We start from the raw sequence: 18405 nt of genomic DNA on the forward strand, positions 1-18405 counted from the left end.
GTACATGTTGAGGTAAGATAGTGTGTTGAGGTAGCGGACGTGTGTGTGTGTGTGTGTGTGTGTGTGTGTACATGTTGAGGTAAGATAGTGTGTTAAGGGAGCGGACGTGTGTGTGTGTGTGTGTGTGTGTGTGTGTGTGTGTACATGTTGAGGTAAGATAGTGTGTTAAGGGAGCGGACGTGTGTGTGTGTGTGTGTGTGTGTGTGTGTGTGTGTGTGTGTGTGTGTACATGTTGAGGTAAGATAGTGTGTTAAGCAGAGCAGACGTGTGTGTGTGTGTGTGTGTGTGTGTGTGTGTGTGTGTGTGTACATGTTGAGGTAAGATAGTGTGTTAAGGGAGCGGACGTGTGTGTGTGTGTGTGTGTGTGTGTACATGTTGAGGTAAGATAGTGTGTTGGGAGCGGACGTAGCGGACGTGTGTGTGTGTGTGTGTGTGTGTGTACATGTTGAGGTAAGATAGTGTGTTAAGGGAGCGGACGTGTGTGTGTGTGTGTGTGTGTGTGTGTACATGTTGAGGTAAGATAGTGTGTTGAGGTAGCGGACGTGTGTACGTGTGTGTGTGTGTGTGTGTTTGTACATGTTGAGGTAAGATAGTGTGTTGAGGTAGCGGACGTGTGTGTGTGTGTGTGTGTGTGTGTGTGTGTACATGTTGAGGTAAGATAGTGTGTTAAGGGAGCGGACGTGTGTGTGTGTGTATGTGTGTGTGTGTACATGTTGAGGTAAGATAGTGTGTTGAGGGAGCGGACGTGTGTGTGTGTGTGTGTGTGTGTACATGTTGAGGTAATATAGTGTGTTAAGGGAGCAGACGCGTGTGTGTGTGTGTGTGTGTGTGTGTGTGTGTGTGTGTATGTGTGTGTGTGTGTGTGTACATGTTGAGGTAAGATAGTGTGTTAAGGGAGCAGACGTGTGTGTGTGTGTGTGTGTGTGTGTGTGTGTACATGTTGAGGTAAGATAGTGTGTTAAGGGAGCGGACGTGTGTGTGTGTGTGTGTGTGTGTGTGTGTACATGTTGAGGTAAGATAGTGTGTTAAGGGAGCGGACGTGTGTGTGTGTGTGTGTGTGTGTACATGTTGAGGTAAGATAGTGTGTTAAGGGAGCGGACGTGTGTGTGTGTGTGTGTGTGTGTGTGTGTGTGTACATGTTGAGGTAAGTTGAGTTGAGTAAAAGGTTTAACGTGCATATATACCACGAGGGTTTCACGCACGCCTGTCCTGGGCTTAATCTCTGGCCTTTGCCAGTGACTAAGTCCAGGACAAGGGGGTGGGGATGAGTTTGAAATGGTCGGAATTTGGAATAAGTATTTAGTAGCGTCCAGCGACTGCGCGGACCGACTAGTAGTCACCGAAAATGGGCCATGCTCTGATTGGCTGAATTTCGATTCCTTCGGATCTAACTAGAAAAACCTATGTCTACGGAGAATAACTGCGCCTAACATCATGTCCGGACTAAGAATTTAAACCCAAAAATAAGTTTGACTGCTCGGCCGAAAAGGTTTTAAGGTGATTTGAGCAATTGAACGGGCGCCAAAGTAAAATGCGTTGGACTATTTATAAAAAAAATAAACATAAGAATTTTGAAGCTCGATCGAAAATGTTTAAAGTCCAACTAAGCCCAAAAAAGGAGGTTACCTGTCCTAGTTAAGGTTGGCGTCTACGGGGAGGAGATGGTGTAGCTGTTGTTGAAATGGGGCACCAACTTCCTGAAGTCGTGCGCCCAGAGGCGTTGGGCCAGTGGGAGGTACTGGGCGCCGGCGATGATCTTGATGATCCTGTGGACGGTGTGATTGTCCATCTCTTTGTAGAGGATCCCTTGCCTGTACAAGCCATCCCGGCGCGAAGTGATGACCAGGACCTGCCCGATTCCCCGTAGATCCCCGAGATGGATGGCGATCTGGTTGCCATCCGGAAAAGTCCTAAATTCTTCCTCTTGGATCCCACCTGGCAGTTTGTAGGGATCCGAGACGTCACCGACCACGTACTTGGCGTACTGGCTCTTGATCTTTTGCTTCGAGAGCTGCCACTGGTCCCTGGAAGAAGCAGAAGGCCGCGTCTTGGCTGGTTGGTCCCCCGGGGGGGGGGGGGGGGGTCACGGCCTTCCGCTTAGCAACTCCAACTTCCAATGTCGCCATCGCGGAGTTCCCCGTGGGTGGGGGTCTCGACGCTGATGGGCGACGGGCGAGAACAGGTGAAGCAGGCCGTGGTGCACTGGGTAGGTGCTCATCTTTCCGCTTCTGTACGGTCGGTGCGGTCGGGTGACGAGTCGCCTCCTTCCGCTCCGTCTGGATTGGTCGTGGTGGGGGCTGCGACGCAGACGGGACCGCCGCTGGCGGTTGAGCCACCAGCTTTGTCCCCGCCTGAGCTGTCCCTGGCGCACGTTTCTTCTTCCTTGTCCTCTTCCTCTTGTTTGAAACCGCGTCCCCGTACACCAAGGTCACGGTTGCCCGTGACCCGGTGTACGCCACGCGGTACTCTAACAACAAGCCGTAGCTAGCCATCAATCCCCCCAGGTGGGGGGGGGGGGGGTAGGTTGAGAGCACACGAAACAACGTCTAGTCTCATCGCTAGTTCGCTTGGGAGTCCTGTTGAGGTAAGATAGTGTGTTGAGGTAGCGGACGTGTGTACGTGTGTGTGTGTGTACATGTTGAGGTAAGATAGTGTGTTAAGGTAGCGGACGTGTGTGCGTGTGTGTGTGTGTGTGTGTGTGCGCGCGCGCGCTTGTGCGTGTGGGGGTGGGGTTTTTTCGTAAGTGTGTCCCTGTGTGTATGTGGTTGTACATCGGAGGTGACGTGTATGTGTGTGTGTGTGTTTGTGTGTGTTTGGGGGGGGGGGGGTGTTCTGTATTTGTGTGTGTGTGTGTGTGTGTGTGTGTGTGTGTGTGTGTGTGTGTGGTTTGTGTGTGCTTGCAAACAGAGTTCATAATGAAGTTAAATTAATTTTGTTACTTGAAAATAGCAAAACAGTGTTTGTTCTTCTTGTTGTTGTTGTTCTTCTTCTTGTTTTGATACGAGTATATTTTGTATAAAACACAGGTGTGGTGATATTTTCTGTGACGGTTGTAGTTCGTACCGAAAATGCCTCAATGCGTCTGCGTCACCGGATATGAATGGACAACTTCACAGGGTAGGTTATTTATATAGGTTCCACTGGACTTAATCAATTCGCATTCCCCATATTGTTAATATTTTGAGGGCGGAGTATCTTTAAGCTTCAAACACGCTGTCCTTGATGAATTGTTATCATTACTAGTTGTTTAATGTGATATTTGTCGCTACGTACCACCTATGTACGTACCATCTTCGCGTCTGGTTGATACTTCGTCATTTTCACAGTAACGAATACGCTCTAGTTCTGTTTCCTGTTCAATACAGGTTTTACAAGCACACCAGTCCACGTTATCACGTCTTCGTCCCTTCCCTTCGATTTCGGGTAGCTCGTCATCCGTTGAAGAATCGGCAGAATCCACTATGAGCTTTTCCATCAGTGGTGTACCCTGAATACACCCCAACCCCCTCAAACCTTTTTAAAGAAAACTTCTTCTTCTTCGTGTTCATAGTCGGACTCCATCATCGTTCAGCGGCTTATTTGTATACCGCATTTGCTTGTTCTGCACACACAGTACATAACCAAAACAGGAATTGACGTCACTTTCCATCCAGCTCATGGAGGCGGGGGACCTTCAAAAACAACGCAAGATGGCTGCCCCAAGTTAGTAGGAAATTTCATGGGTGTTTTTTTTTTATTAATTCTAAAATTACGCATTTTTCATTTGTTAAACTATCGGTATGTGATGGTGGTCCGAGTATGCATGTTTCGAATACATAAGGATAAAACAATTATCATATTTGACCTGATACGTCCTTTAAGATGATTTTAGGACGTCGCAAAATGGCACCCTGTATGTCTACTGTCTTTACCGTATGTGGACGATGCTATACGATTTACTAAAATAACTGCTGTGTCGATCGTTATTATAGGTGTGTCTCTTTTGTATCGGTGGTAACGAGGACACAAACGTCCAGCATATTGGCCAGAGTAAGACGTGGACAGAGGAATACCTCGCAATGAGAGCGCACCACAAACACAACACCGGTCTAAACCCTCATGGGCCAATTGACAAACTAGTGTACGTATTAGTGCGAAAGAAGTTGCGTGTTCAGGAGGCCGAGCACTCGCGATCACTTTGACTGGTACCGTCGTCTTTTATCATATTTTACCTAACGTTAGACGAAACAAATCAGTCTAGCGAGCGACCGTGGTTGTTCGGGCTCCTGAACATGTCTCAGAGCTGCGTTTATTACACATATTCTCTATATTATGCTTGCAAAATGTCCTGGAACATGGTTCTCTAAGGGGGCGGGATTTAGCTCAATCGGTTGAGTGGTCGCTTGAGGTGCTTGCGTCGTAGGATCGAACCACTTCGGTGGAACAATTCAACTGGTTGGATTTTCTTCTTGTTCCAACCAGTGTACCACAACTGGTCACGGCCGTGGTATGTGCTTTCCTGTCTGTGGGAAAGTGCATATAAAAGATCCCTTGCTGCATTAGGAAAAGTGTAGCGGCTTTCCTCTGATGACTACGAGTCAGAATTACCAAATGTTTGACATCCAATAGCCGATGATTAATTAATCAATGTGCTCCAGTGGTGTCGTTAAACAAAACAAACGTTTGGGGGTTTTTCTTCTTCTTTTTTTTTGGTTCTGTAAGAATTTCTTGTTAATGTTGATAGCCATGCCTTGCAAAACAAAATCTATACAAGACATCTATCAGGGCTGTTAAGGTCATAGTATGCTTGGAATGAGGTCAAATGTCAAAGTTGAAGTTTTTTGTTCGTTTAACAACATGACTAGAGCACATTGATTTATTAATCATCGGCTATTGGATGTCAAACATTTGGTAATTGTGACATTAATCATCGGCTATTGGGTGTCAAACATTTGGTAATTGTGACATTAATCATCGGCTATTGGATGTCAAACATTTGGTAATTGTGACATTAATCATCGGCTATTGGATGTCAAACATTTGGTAATTCTGACACGAGTGCATTGGTTTTACTGATTCGCAAGATATATGATCCATATTATGTATCTTAGCCAACTAAAACGGTTATAATATCAGATTAGTTGTGTTTAAATAGATCAAAATAACTGTTTAAGGACTAATGCTTATTTTTCCTATAAATTGTTCTACATCTGGGGGTAAAAAGGAGAAAAAGGAAGTGTACATAATCGTTTACACAAAACAATGACCAGGCTGTTTTTGTTTTGTTTCGTTCCACCAGATGTGAGGTACCAGCCGTATGTCTCCCACTTATTAACCAGTACCTGGATGACGTCACAAAGGGAAAGCCTAAAGCAGCGCGCAAGAAGATACACAATGTTATGAAGGTCTGTACGATCTCAATATATTTTTTCATAGGATTCACCACGATGCCCGTTACGTATTATTTTAAAATGACAGACGGACAGACCCTAGGTGTTAAACACTACGATGAATTCCATTTTTAACAGAGATACGGCCAAATCATTTCATTTCTTTTCAACTTATGTCCGTGCTTATAGCCAATTAAGGTTCAAGCACGCTGTCCTGGGCACACACCTAATCTATTTGGGCTGTCTGTTCAGGACAGTGGGTTAGCTGTTAGTGGTTAGTGCTTAGTGAGAGAGAAGAGGGTGTAGTGGCCTTACATCTACCCAATGAGCCCTTAAAGGTAGTACTAAACCAAATAACTTCCGGCTGGGTCAAAGTTGGGGTGCACCCACCTTTTTATAGAGAAGTGAACACCACAAACCCAGTGATTTGTGATAAATGTGAGTGTGTTTGGTTGTAAAAAAACAAGAAGCAATTTTCTTTCATCTAGTACACTGTGGTACCTGTTAAAAAAGTACTTGAATTTTGTGCGGAACTAGGGTAGTCATAGACGCTACTCATTATCTCAGAAATGAGCAGCTTTACCCCCGATTTTTTCTGATTCATTTTAAGGGTGAGGGGTGGTAGTATTTATATCTGTGGCGTTTATGTTGATTGATACGCTGCAGGTAGGAGTTTTAGCCACATATGTTACTATTGTCGTCTATGGGATTTGATTTGTTAATATACACCCTAAAGAACTTGCTCTGGGTGGGAGCCGGCACCGGGCTGCGAACCTTGTACCTTCCAGCTGATGGCTTGATGACGACACCACTACAGGCTGGTAGGTACAAGGTTCGCAGCCCGGTACCGGCTCCAACCCAGAGCGAGTTCTTAAGGGCTCAGTGGGTAGGTGTAAGGCCACTACACCCTCTTCTCTCTCACTAACCAACTAACAACTAACCCACTGTCCTGGACAGACAGGCCATATAGCTAAGGTGTGTGCCCAGGACAGCGTGCTTGAACCTTAATTGGATATTGCTTTTGCAGCACTTTCAGCATGCTTGTCACAAAAGATTAGCATGATGGTAATGTTAGGCTTTCCCACCAGTTATTATCCATAGCTGACGTGTGTTGTCAAAGGAGAAATATTGATATAATTCTGTGTCATTGACACTGATGTTTTTGTTTCACAGGCTGCCAAAAGAGATATGATCTGTTATTCGTGCAGTCGCTCGCTCCTAATTCCGACAGACCGTAAGGAGTGCTCAGTTTGCGATGTTATTTCCTGTAAGAAGTGTTCCAATAAAGATCTGGTGGTGTACTGGCCGCGAGGCACAGACAATACACGCGAGTCGACACAGCCACGCATTGAAATCATGAGTAACGTCAAGGTAATAGTATTGTAATAATAAAATGCTAGTTTTCTTACTGGCCTTTTATAATATTATGTGATTATGCGCGTCATTTCACACTAGCCTTATAAAAGGCCAGAATACAGCTGTACTAAAGTTTGTTTTGTTTATCGACACCACTAGAGCATATTGATTTGTTAATCATCGGCTACTGAATGCCAGACATTTGGTAAATCTGATATATAGTCTTAGAGAGGAAACCCGCTACATTTGTCCATAGGGTAGCAAGGGATCTTTGATATGTACCATCCCACAGACAGGTTAACACATACCATGACTTTTGAAATACCAGTCATGGTGCACTGGCAGGAACGAAAAAAAGCTGACCAAGGACTTACTCAATCTTAAAAAGTAACAGTATATCAACTATTATTTGACCAGACTGAGCGGGTCAAAGTTCAAATTGGTCCTAACTTTAATAAAGTTAAATTAAATACTGCCACGCCTATGATTATTTCATCTTGCCGATACATTTCCTGTAACTGAATTTGAACTAGTATAGGTGCTGCTAAAACTAGTATGACATTTCTGTTCAGAAATAGGGTAGACAAACTCGCTTTTTATATCCAACAGTAGCAGCATAATGCCTAATGTTCGATTTATTTATATTCTTTATATTTATAATGTATCTGTTCATTGCAACATTACGTGTAGCAGCTTTATCCACATATGTCGCAATTTCAATCTATGGGATTTGATTTTATGCGTTTCATACTACAACGTCCTACAGAGTTAATCGAGGACACTAAAACAATTAATTTATTAAATAAATAAATTAATATATTAATTTAATAAATAAATAAATAGAGGATATTTCATGGTTTTTGTCAAATATGATTTATATCTCATCGAGTGACGTTTGCAATCATATCTCATCGAGTGACGTTTGCAATCATATCTCACGAGTCGCGCTTGCGTAACGAGTGTGATATGATTGCAAACTTCACGACATGAGATATAAATCATAATTGACAAACAAAACATTAAATGTTCTATTTATTATATAAAAAATTGATGTTAGAAACAATATATCGACAGCCTTAAAGTTATTTCAGTGCTTAATTTCTCCCATTTTAATGTAATGCTGTGAGGTTTGGAGCCCCTATTATCTCAAAGGAGTAGACCACTGGGGTTTAAAAAACATATGTGACAATACTCCATTCGAAAGTGTTCAAATAAAATTTTATAAATACACGTACCTACTTGGTGTTAACAAAAGAAGCGCCTATGATGCTATACGCGGTGAACTTGGCCAGCACTCACTTCTTACCCCTTGCAGCAAAATACACATGATTGTTCGTCAATAGTGCATAAGGCGTACTTGGAATCATATTATTATAATAACTCATCTAATTTAAACTGGTCATTTTATATAAAAATGATGTGGATCAATTTTGGTTTTAGTCAAATATGGGACAATCAAGGCTGTTTATACCCTCACAGAGATACATGTAAGTTGAAACGAGAACTCGAGTCGAAATATATAACATTCTGGTCAGATACTATTAAAAACAATGATTCTAAACTCAGAACATACAGCCTATTTAAATCAGAGTTTAAATTAGAAAACTACCTGCTCTGCACACCAAACTTCGAACAACGCAGACAATTTACTAAAATGAGAATCAGTGCGCACAATCTTCATATTGAACTTGGAAGATTCTGTAAACCTAAAAAACTAATTGAACAGAGGACTTGTTTTGTTTGTAATTCTCATGGTGTGGTAGATGAAAAACATCTTATTTTGGACTGCCCTATGTATTATGTCGAAAGGCAACAACTATTTGATAAGTTAAACTCCTTTTCCGACTTCTCTACTCAAAATAGCAATTTACAATTTATATTTATTATGTCATACAATAATGGTGACACTGAAATTCTTAACCATGTATTAACATTTATTGACGGCTGTATTTCTAAACGTAAAGTTCTTGTTCCAGCTATCAGTGGGGCAGTAATTTAATTTAATTATTTCCAAGTACTTTGATCATTTTATTTTTATAATATACTTTATTATTTACATAGTAATTTTATTCCTACAAATCAAATATAATACAAATTGTTGTTGTTGTTATTGATGTTGTATGTTTGTTTGTTTTTATATGTTTGCTGACACCAGTTTGTTTAGTAATATGCAATAAATTAATTGAATTAAATTATATAACTTTTGGCAATTTACCTTTATTTTTAAAATGCCAGCAGCAAAATAGTTCCGTCTTTCTTACAGTGAAGATAACACTTTCTACAGTGACGATAACACATTTTAGAGTGAAATAGTGAAATTTCCACTCTAAAATGTGTTATCGTCACTGAGTGACTGATAACACTTTTATTTCACTGGTATTTTAAGATATTTCACTAAATGTTATATAATAAATAGATATAACAATTTTATGACATAATTATTATACAATTTCGTCCAGCCTTTTGTTTGATGTACACCAGAGGCGTGTTCAGGAGGGCGAACGTTCGCGAACAGTTTGACTGGTAACATCATGTTCTATCATATCACATTTATTTAATGTTACGCGCAAGCACCAGTCCAGAACATGCATCATATGTATTATTAGTAATTTATTTCCAGGATATATCGGGAAAAGCCGATGTCTGGCGAAACTACCGACTCTGCGATCTATGTAAAAGTCACTTGGATCACTCGTTGAACGAATACACCTTCAGCCTTGACCTTCAAGCCCTATACTCGAAATTGACCTCTCTTCAGTCGCAGATTACCACAAAACATGACGAGGTATCACGTCATTTCCGGTGACCTAAGTGTTTAACAGGGTATACCTTAGTGGTGGAACATTTGTCTGATGTCTAAACGTTTGCAGTCGTGGGTAACTGGTTGGGATAAGGAAAAAAAACAGTAAAGAAAAATAGGTTACCCCTGGTTAAAGATGCAAGATCCACTCAGGGGATTCGATCCTTTGTCCCAGTCACATCAGCCGAGCGCTATTTTGTCTGAAGTGCAATGGGGTCTGTAGGGTCGATGCAACCAAGTGGACCCTTCGATTTGTTTTCCCTTGAAATCTTGGCATATGTTTTATGTGTCGTGCTATTTGTGTGAAAGTATATGCTACCGATTCCTTGCTACTATATGCAGATTATATAACAAATATATCTTCCGTCATTCTATGCTATTAGCTTGGTATAAAATATTAATATTATTTTAAAGCATATAATAATATGTGCGCACGCACACGCACACGCACACTGGCGTAGCCAGGATTTCATATTGAGGGAACCCATATTGGAGGGGGGGGGGGGGCAACTCACACTGTCTATGTATGTATGTACGTATGATTTTATAACATTTAATACAGTTTTTAAAAAAAGAGGTTTCATTGGGGGTGGCCCTTCACTACGCTATTGCACACACATGCGCGCGCGATCGTATGGGTATTAGTAATGTGTATTGGCAGATCCAGGGACGGTCATAGGGATACCGTGGTCTCCACCCAACCTCGAATCCGTTTGATGTCCCCATTTTAATGACGTCTTTTTATAATTATTTATCATTTACAATATACATTAAATTGCCCTAAAACGCATCCCTTTCCATTATTCTACCCTCAACAGTAGTTGTAATCTATGTAAACATGCCTAGTGATTCGTTTGCAACCCTATGTAGCTGTTTGGTAGTAATACTAATAGGAACAAAATACGTAAAATGTTATAGTTCTAAATTTCAGAATACCTGTGTTTGTTTATCCTGTGTTTTTATGTCTGTCTCTCTCTCTCTCTCTCTCTCTCTCTCTCTCTCTCTCTCCTCTCTCTCTCTCTCTCTCTCTGCCCCCTCTTTGCCTACGGCAAACTCAAATTTGTCCGTTTTAGAATTTTATTACAACCCCAAACCTCCTTTCAAAATCCTGGATCCGTCCCAATTCCAAATGTGTGTAGGTGTGTATGGCCTATGTATTTTAAGCCAATGTTTCTAGTAGTCCAGTCGCTCTAAGGTTAAAAAAGGCGTAACCTAGAACAAATTGCAACATAATTTATTTTTGTTTATTTTTGTTTTATTTTGTTTTTGTTTTTTATTTCTTGTTTACTAATCAGTTGTTGTATTACGCAGGTGTCTTGTAACCCGTGGAACCGCCAGTGTTCAGTAGACCTCCTGGACAGTGACATCAGAGATTTCGAAGTATTGGTAGGTATAGAAACTCTAAACGTATTTCAGGTATGAAATCCGGCCTCGGTGGTGTGGTTTTTAAACCATCGGACTTACGGCTGGAATGTAACATTTATGTATTTATCATAAAGCTACAACCTCGGAGGTTTTGGGTTTTTTTAACCATTTAACATAGGCCATGTTATTCGTCTATATCGACGAGAGTCTAAGATTTTCTCTCTCTCTCTCTCTCTCTGCCCCCTCTTTGCCTACGGCAAACTCAAATTTGTCCGTTTTAGAATTTTATTACAACCCCAAACCTCCTTTCAAAATCCTGGATCCGTCCCAATTCCAAATGTGTGTAGGTGTGTATGGCCTATGTATTTTAAGCCAATGTTTCTAGTAGTCCAGTCGCTCTAAGGTTAAAAAAGGCGTAACCTAGAACAAATTGCAACATAATTTATTTTTGTTTATTTTTGTTTTATTTTGTTTTTGTTTTTTATTTCTTGTTTACTAATCAGTTGTTGTATTACGCAGGTGTCTTGTAACCCGTGGAACCGCCAGTGTTCAGTAGACCTCCTGGACAGTGACATCAGAGATTTCGAAGTATTGGTAGGTATAGAAACTCTAAACGTATTTCAGGTATGAAATCCGGCCTCGGTGGTGTGGTTTTTAAACCATCGGACTTACGGCTGGAATGTAACATTTATGTATTTATCATAAAGCTACAACCTCGGAGGTTTTGGGTTTTTTTAACCATTTATCATAGGCCATGTTTTTCGTCTATATCGACGAGAGTCTAAGATTTGCTATGAAATATACAAGGAAACAAAAGTGGATTTAGCATAATCTTCAGTCGATTTATCATAATCTTCAGTTGATTTAACATAATCTTCAGTCGATTTCTAATTTAGGTGTTTGCTCAGTTTGTTGAGCTTTGAATAACGTACATTTGTTTTAATGCAATATAGCATTATGTAGATACTGTGCCATATGAATGAAAAATATTTAGGGGTCACATCAGACTTATGACCCTTATCTTTCTCCAAAGGATGGATAACGGGACCCCTGTGACACCACACACACACACACACACACACACACACACACCACACCACACCACACACACACACACACCACACAAATCAAACACACACACACACACACACACACACACACACACACACACACACACACCTACACAACACACACACCACACACACACACATACACACCATACACATCACACACACACACACACACACCACACACACACACCACACACACGCACATCACACACACACACACACACCACACACCACACCACACACACACACATACACAACACCACACACACACACCACACACACATACACACACCTCACAAACAACATGCCTTAAAACACACAATCAATACATCACCCCCACGTCGCCCCACACATCCACCGCACACACACACACACACACACACACACACACACACACACCACACACACACTCTAGTTTTGGATTTTTATCCTCACCCAACCCGAGGATAAATTTATTTATTTGTTTATTTGTGTCTATTTGCTTATTCAATATATGTTTTGGTTTGTTGTTGTTGGGGTTTTTTTCGTTTCATATTTTAATTTAACTTTTAGCCACGAAACCGATCTTATTCCTCGGACTGTATGTACGACAACAACTGTAATGAAGTTCTAGAGGTGAGTAACGATCAAATGCATACGTGAGGTAGGGGCTGTAACAATCTAATTAAAATTAGCTCCACTATTATATGTGGATCTAACAGCAGCCCGTTGGAGCTCATGTCCAGTTGACCTTTCATTCGACCAATCACAACCTTACCAGGGGCGTAACTAGACTTTTGAAATGTGTACTCAAGAAAATAGCGAAACCACTCAAAACCGTGCCATTCAGTCACTAGTAATTCCAATCTGTAAAACTTATTTTCTTACAAACGCTTGTATTGGTCAAATTCGTATGACGTCATTACGACTGTCATATCTCCATGAAACCCAAGCTTTGAATGACGTTTGGGATTCCCCTAAAGTGGAGCGTTAATACGTAACGTTGAGAATTTAGTGCGATTGTTGAAAAAAGAAAGTGTACTCAAATAGCTAAATTGCGTATAAGCAGAAACATTTTGTACTCAAATGAGTACATTGCGTACACGTAGTTACTCCCCTGCTTACTTGCAAAATCATGCCAGTGATTTGAACAGAATTTGAAAACATTCGGGATTGTGCCGAGAGTATACGAAATGATTCGGGTGAATTACAAAGTATGCCGGAAACTAATTTCAATATAAAATTTTATATAAAATTCGTTTCAAGACGAAAAAAGAATCCCGTGATGGTATAGCCATAAAATCTGTTTATACTAGTATATAATCCAGTTTATTACTGCACTTTTCCCCCTGTTTTTTCAATGTTGAAATAGACCAACAAGTTCGCCTATTGCATAAATAGTCTCACACAATATTTTTAGAATTTGTATGTTCCGAATAACGCTATAAAAGGCGAAATGTAATTGGTCGATATTTAAATTGTTATTTATAGATGAAATGTAACCTGGACATGGGACTCCACGCAATGCTGTTAGAGCTACTGGTAGACCAGAAGAGCTAATTTTAATCAGATTGGGGTGGTAATACTGATATTTATGGGTCATAGTTTGGTTGATATATTGCATATAGTGTTTTTAAACACAAACGTTAACGGACGGACAGACAGACGGACGGACAGACATAATGATGGAAGGGCAGACGGATGGACAGACAGACGTACGGATGGAGCCGAAACCTATAGTCCCCTTCAGTTGCACGTGTAGGGGACTAACAAAAATATGGTCTTCATTTCTAAACACCATATATATTTTTTAAAGATTATTATTTGTATACAGTACACAGTAGAATGTCCCGTAAATGGATATTTTATCCCATTTTTCTAAATTGGTTTAATAAGATTGTCTCGAGTAGTTCGGCCAGTTTGACGAGGACTACGACTGGCGAACATAGTGTCTGGTATATCAAAGGCTGTCGTATGCAGTGCCGGATTTATAAGGGGGCAAAGGGGTGCAATTGCCCCCGCCCCCCCCCCCCCCCCCCCCACCAGAGGGATAAACCCCAGACTAAGGACTTACTTTATTTTTTACAAATGTAATAATTACAAAATTAGTTAATTTTTTTATTTGCCATGTAATTTAATTTCTATGTTGTGGGGCCCCCGAACCTGAAGTGCCCCGAGCCCCTGCCCCCTAAGGTCTAAATCCGCCCCTGGTCTTATGTGCTGTTCTGTCTTCGTCAAAGTGCATATAAAATATCCCTTGCTACTAATAGGTATATGTAGCGGGATTCTGAAGATATGTGTCACAGTTGTTAAATGTTTGCCATCCTGTACCTACTTACATATGCCTATTTGCTCGCTGGGAGCAGAGGCCATGGACTAAGGAACGCCACTGTTGTCTGTTTGTGGTCATCTTCTCCATCTCTCTCCTGGTGTAACCCATCTCCTTTGTTTCTTTTTTGATGTCTCTTTTCCAGGTGTTCCGTAGCCTGCCTCTTCGTCTCTCCCCTGGGGCAGGGGTTCCATGTGATGCCTTGCCAGGTGATGGTTTCTGTAGGTTTCCTGAGTGCATGTCCTATCCACCTCCATTTTCTCCGCTTTATTTAGTTTTATAGCTGAAGAGCAATAAATTATTGTGCTCTGGTTATGTCGTTGAACAAAAAACAAACAAACAAATATTTGCTTATATTGTTCCCTGATTTGTATTGTTATCCGATTATTATAGATATATATGGATACGGTCCTGTTGCAGTCAAGTGAATCTGAATGTGGTTCCCATACCTGAATGTATGAACATATAATCCGAATTTGTAGCAAACTATTCATTATTACGTTTTTAATATTTGCACTTTACACCGATAAAGAATTGGGTTTTTTAATGATTTGTTGTTGCTGTTGCTATTGATGATTATTATAGTGACGTTGACAATAACAATAATGATGATAATGATGATGATGATGATGACAACACCAATAATGAGAGTGTTGGTGATGATGATTACGATGATGCATACTACGATAATGATGGTGGTGGCGATGATGATGATGAAGATGATGATGATGATGATGGTGGGGTAAATCGGTGATGATGATGGTGATGATGATGATGGTGATGATGATGACGATGAAGCATACTACGATAATGATGTCGGTGGCGATGATGATGATGATGATGATGGTAATGATGGTGGGTGATGGTGATGAAGATGATAGTGATGATGATGATGATGACGATGATGATGATGGTAATGATGGTGAGGTGATGGTGATATGATAGTGATGGGGTGATGGTGACTAGGTGATGGAGCAGGAAACGGAGAAGAGGTATTAGTATAATGATAACCAAATAAAACAAGTTGTCAATTTCTCAATATAGGACGTGTTATTTTCAGGTTAAGGATGGCGAGATTTTGGACAAGCTACTGAATCAGTATTCCAATTGTCACATACAGCTGGCTAATCTGAAACCTGAGACAAACAAACAGAGAACACTCGTGAAGAACATCCTGTCAGTAAGTGTAGATTATTCATCTGTTAAAACAAACACACAGAGAATCTTTGTGAAGAAAATCCTGTCAGTTATTGTAGACTATTCATCTATTAAAACAAACACACAGAGAATGTTTGTGAAGAACATCCTGTCAGTAAGTGTAGACTATTCATCTGTTAACAAACACACACACACACACACACACACACACACAGAATCTTTGTGAAGAATATCCTGTCAGTAAGTGTAGACTATTCATCTGTTAAAAACAAACACAGACAGAATCTTTGTGAAGAACATCCTGTCAGTAAGTGTAGACAATTCATCTGTTAAAAACAAACACAGAGAATCTTTGTGAAGAACATCCTGTCAGTAAGTGTAGACTATTCATCTATTAAAACAAACACACAGAGAATCTTTGTGAAGAACATCCTGTCAGTAAGTGTAGACTATTCATCTATTAAAACAAACACACAGAGAATCTTTGTGAAGAACATCCTGTCAGTAAGTGTAGACTATTCATCTATTAAAACAAACACAGAGAATCTTTGTGAAGAACATCCTGTCAGTAAGTGTAGACTGTTCATCTGTTAAAACAAACACACAGAGAATCTTTGTGAAGAACATCCTGTCAGTAAGTGTAAATTATTCATCTATTAAAACAAACACAGAAAATCTTTGTGAAGAACATCCTGTCTGTAAGTGTAGACTATTTCAGCTGTTAAAACAAACACAGAGAATCTTTGTGAAGGACATCCTGTCAGTAAGTGTAGACTATTTCAGCTGTTAAAACAAACACACAGGGAATCTTTGTGAAGGACATCCTGTCAGTAAGTGTAGACTATTTCAGCTGTTAAAACAAACGCACAGGGAATCTTTGTGAAGGACCTTGGCCGTGGTATGTACTATCCTGTCTATGGTAACGTGCATACAAATGATGCATGCTGACTTATTATTAGGAGTAGCTTAACTGGCGGCAGCGGGTTTGCTCTCTCAACAGGCCTATTGAGCTAATTGTTTTGTTCTAGCTAGTGCTTCACGACTGTTGCATCAAAGACCATGGAAGATGGACAGACAGACAAATTCTTTATTTACGCGTCACCTTGTGTACAGATTAAAAACAAGAGATCAACAGTAATAATACAATAATACAGCAATAAAAACACACAAGCCACACCTATGGAGTTATGAGAGACTTTAAAAGTATTAAAAGACTATTAGAAATATTTCAAAAATATTGTAATTACAAGAAGTAAAACTAAAAACCATTATATATATATATGTGGATGGTGCATTTGAAAACAAAAGTACCCCAGTGGTGTACCTGCAGCGAGTTACTTCTCTCGTTATTTGCTTGGTCTTTAGCCATATCTCGTATGCCATATAACCGTAAATACAAATGTGTTGATTGCTTTGTCAAATAAAACCTCTCTGGGGTGAATGTTTTTCTGTTGTTTTGGGGGGTTGTGTCGTGTTGTGTTGTGTTTTTGGACTTTACATATAAAAGACTCCGTAATGCTTGCAAAACATTAAAATAGTGAATATCTTTATTTGCACTCGAATGTCACAGGTCGATTGTCATAATAACCATATGATTAATACTCGTAAGAAAAAACGTACTTTAAGATGTGCTGGGGTGCATACGCGTACGAGACTTGGGGGATGGTGATGCAGGGATATATGGAGGAAATCCTCAAATTCGGGCAAAAACGACAGAGATATTCAGGCAAAATGACCTAACTTGACCGGAAACCTTTTCACTGTGTATTTCTATCACTCTACCCACACTGTCGCACTACTGGCTGTAATCCATGTAAAAATGCCAACCGATTTCTTTGCAACCATATATAGTTGTTTGGTAGCAATGCTAATAATATGTATAAATGTCGTTATCCAGATTCGGGGTAAATATCAGCCTGCCCACCACCCCACCCATTACAAAAATGGGAGCACATACGCATATGCTGTGACGTCATTAAAGGCATATTGTCCAAGACCACTGGCCTATTTAATGGTCTAACAAATAGTACCTGAACAAAAATAATTTGATTTGTTGCTAAATGTACTTTATTCAACCATCTTCATAACCACCATACTCCATTTATTAATGATATTTTGTAAACATAATTGAATTATGGCAATGGTCCATAATTCAAAAACTAAAATTGCTGAGATAGTTGACATGGATTTCACTCCATCATGGTTCAGTTAAGGTGATGCGATAGCTAGATTTGGTTTCGAACACTTAATGTAGTATATATTTATTATCCATTTTTAGAGAAATAAGGTCCTTAAATCTGTGACAGTATGCCTTTAAACTAACATTATTTTCGTTTTCGTTTTTAGGCAGCGGAAATGTTCTATATTGAGAAGAGACGTCAGTTCCGGGTTCTGACTGCGTCTCAAACGAGTGAAGAACAAGTCGCCAGCTAATAATATCAAACGAAGTGTACTACAGGGGCGAACCGAATTAACAGGGTGGGGTGGGGGTAGGATATTAAATGTATATCGTTTCATACCGTGTTTAACCACTAGTAACAAAAAGGAATTGCAGAAGCGAATCCAATAGGGACCATTGAACACACACACACACACACACACACACACACACACACACACACACACACACCACCACCACCACCACCACCACCACCACCACCCCCAACCCGCAGGTATATTCAAATGTGTCCTTTTTCCGGATAAAAAAATATAATCATTGGGTTGCCTTTTTAACGAGTTGGGCTATGCACTCTTGGTCTACCCCTCCCCTCCCCCCAAATATTTTCTGGATCCGCCCCTGAATTGAATAACCTAAGAAAACATATTCATGCTGGCAAACTTAAGTAAAGATGTGGTAGTGAAGGAACTTAGTACTGGAAATATAACTTATATAATTACTTGTACATGGTTATATGTATTAAACGACACCCACCGTCGTTTCGTTCATGTACATAATACCGCTAGGCCACCTATTTTTTA

At 40.3% G+C, this 18405-nt stretch overlaps 1 protein-coding gene across 1 annotated transcript; it reads left to right on the forward strand.

Moving 5' to 3' along the window:
* Window positions 1-4058: 4058 nt before the first annotated feature.
* On the forward strand, window positions 4059-18053 carry LOC121368873. Its single transcript, XM_041493634.1, has 9 exons — window positions 4059-4120; window positions 5279-5384; window positions 6543-6740; window positions 9346-9510; window positions 10837-10911; window positions 11410-11484; window positions 12513-12575; window positions 15329-15448; window positions 17773-18053. The coding sequence occupies exons 1-9, from the start codon at window positions 4059-4061 to the stop codon at window positions 17857-17859; spliced, it is 951 nt and encodes a 316-aa protein (XP_041349568.1). The 3' UTR covers window positions 17860-18053.
* Window positions 18054-18405: the final 352 nt, after the last annotated feature.

This window comes from Gigantopelta aegis, chromosome 1 (genome assembly GCF_016097555.1).
Source record: "Gigantopelta aegis isolate Gae_Host chromosome 1, Gae_host_genome, whole genome shotgun sequence".
NCBI classification, from domain to species: Eukaryota; Metazoa; Mollusca; class Gastropoda; order Neomphalida; family Peltospiridae; genus Gigantopelta; species Gigantopelta aegis.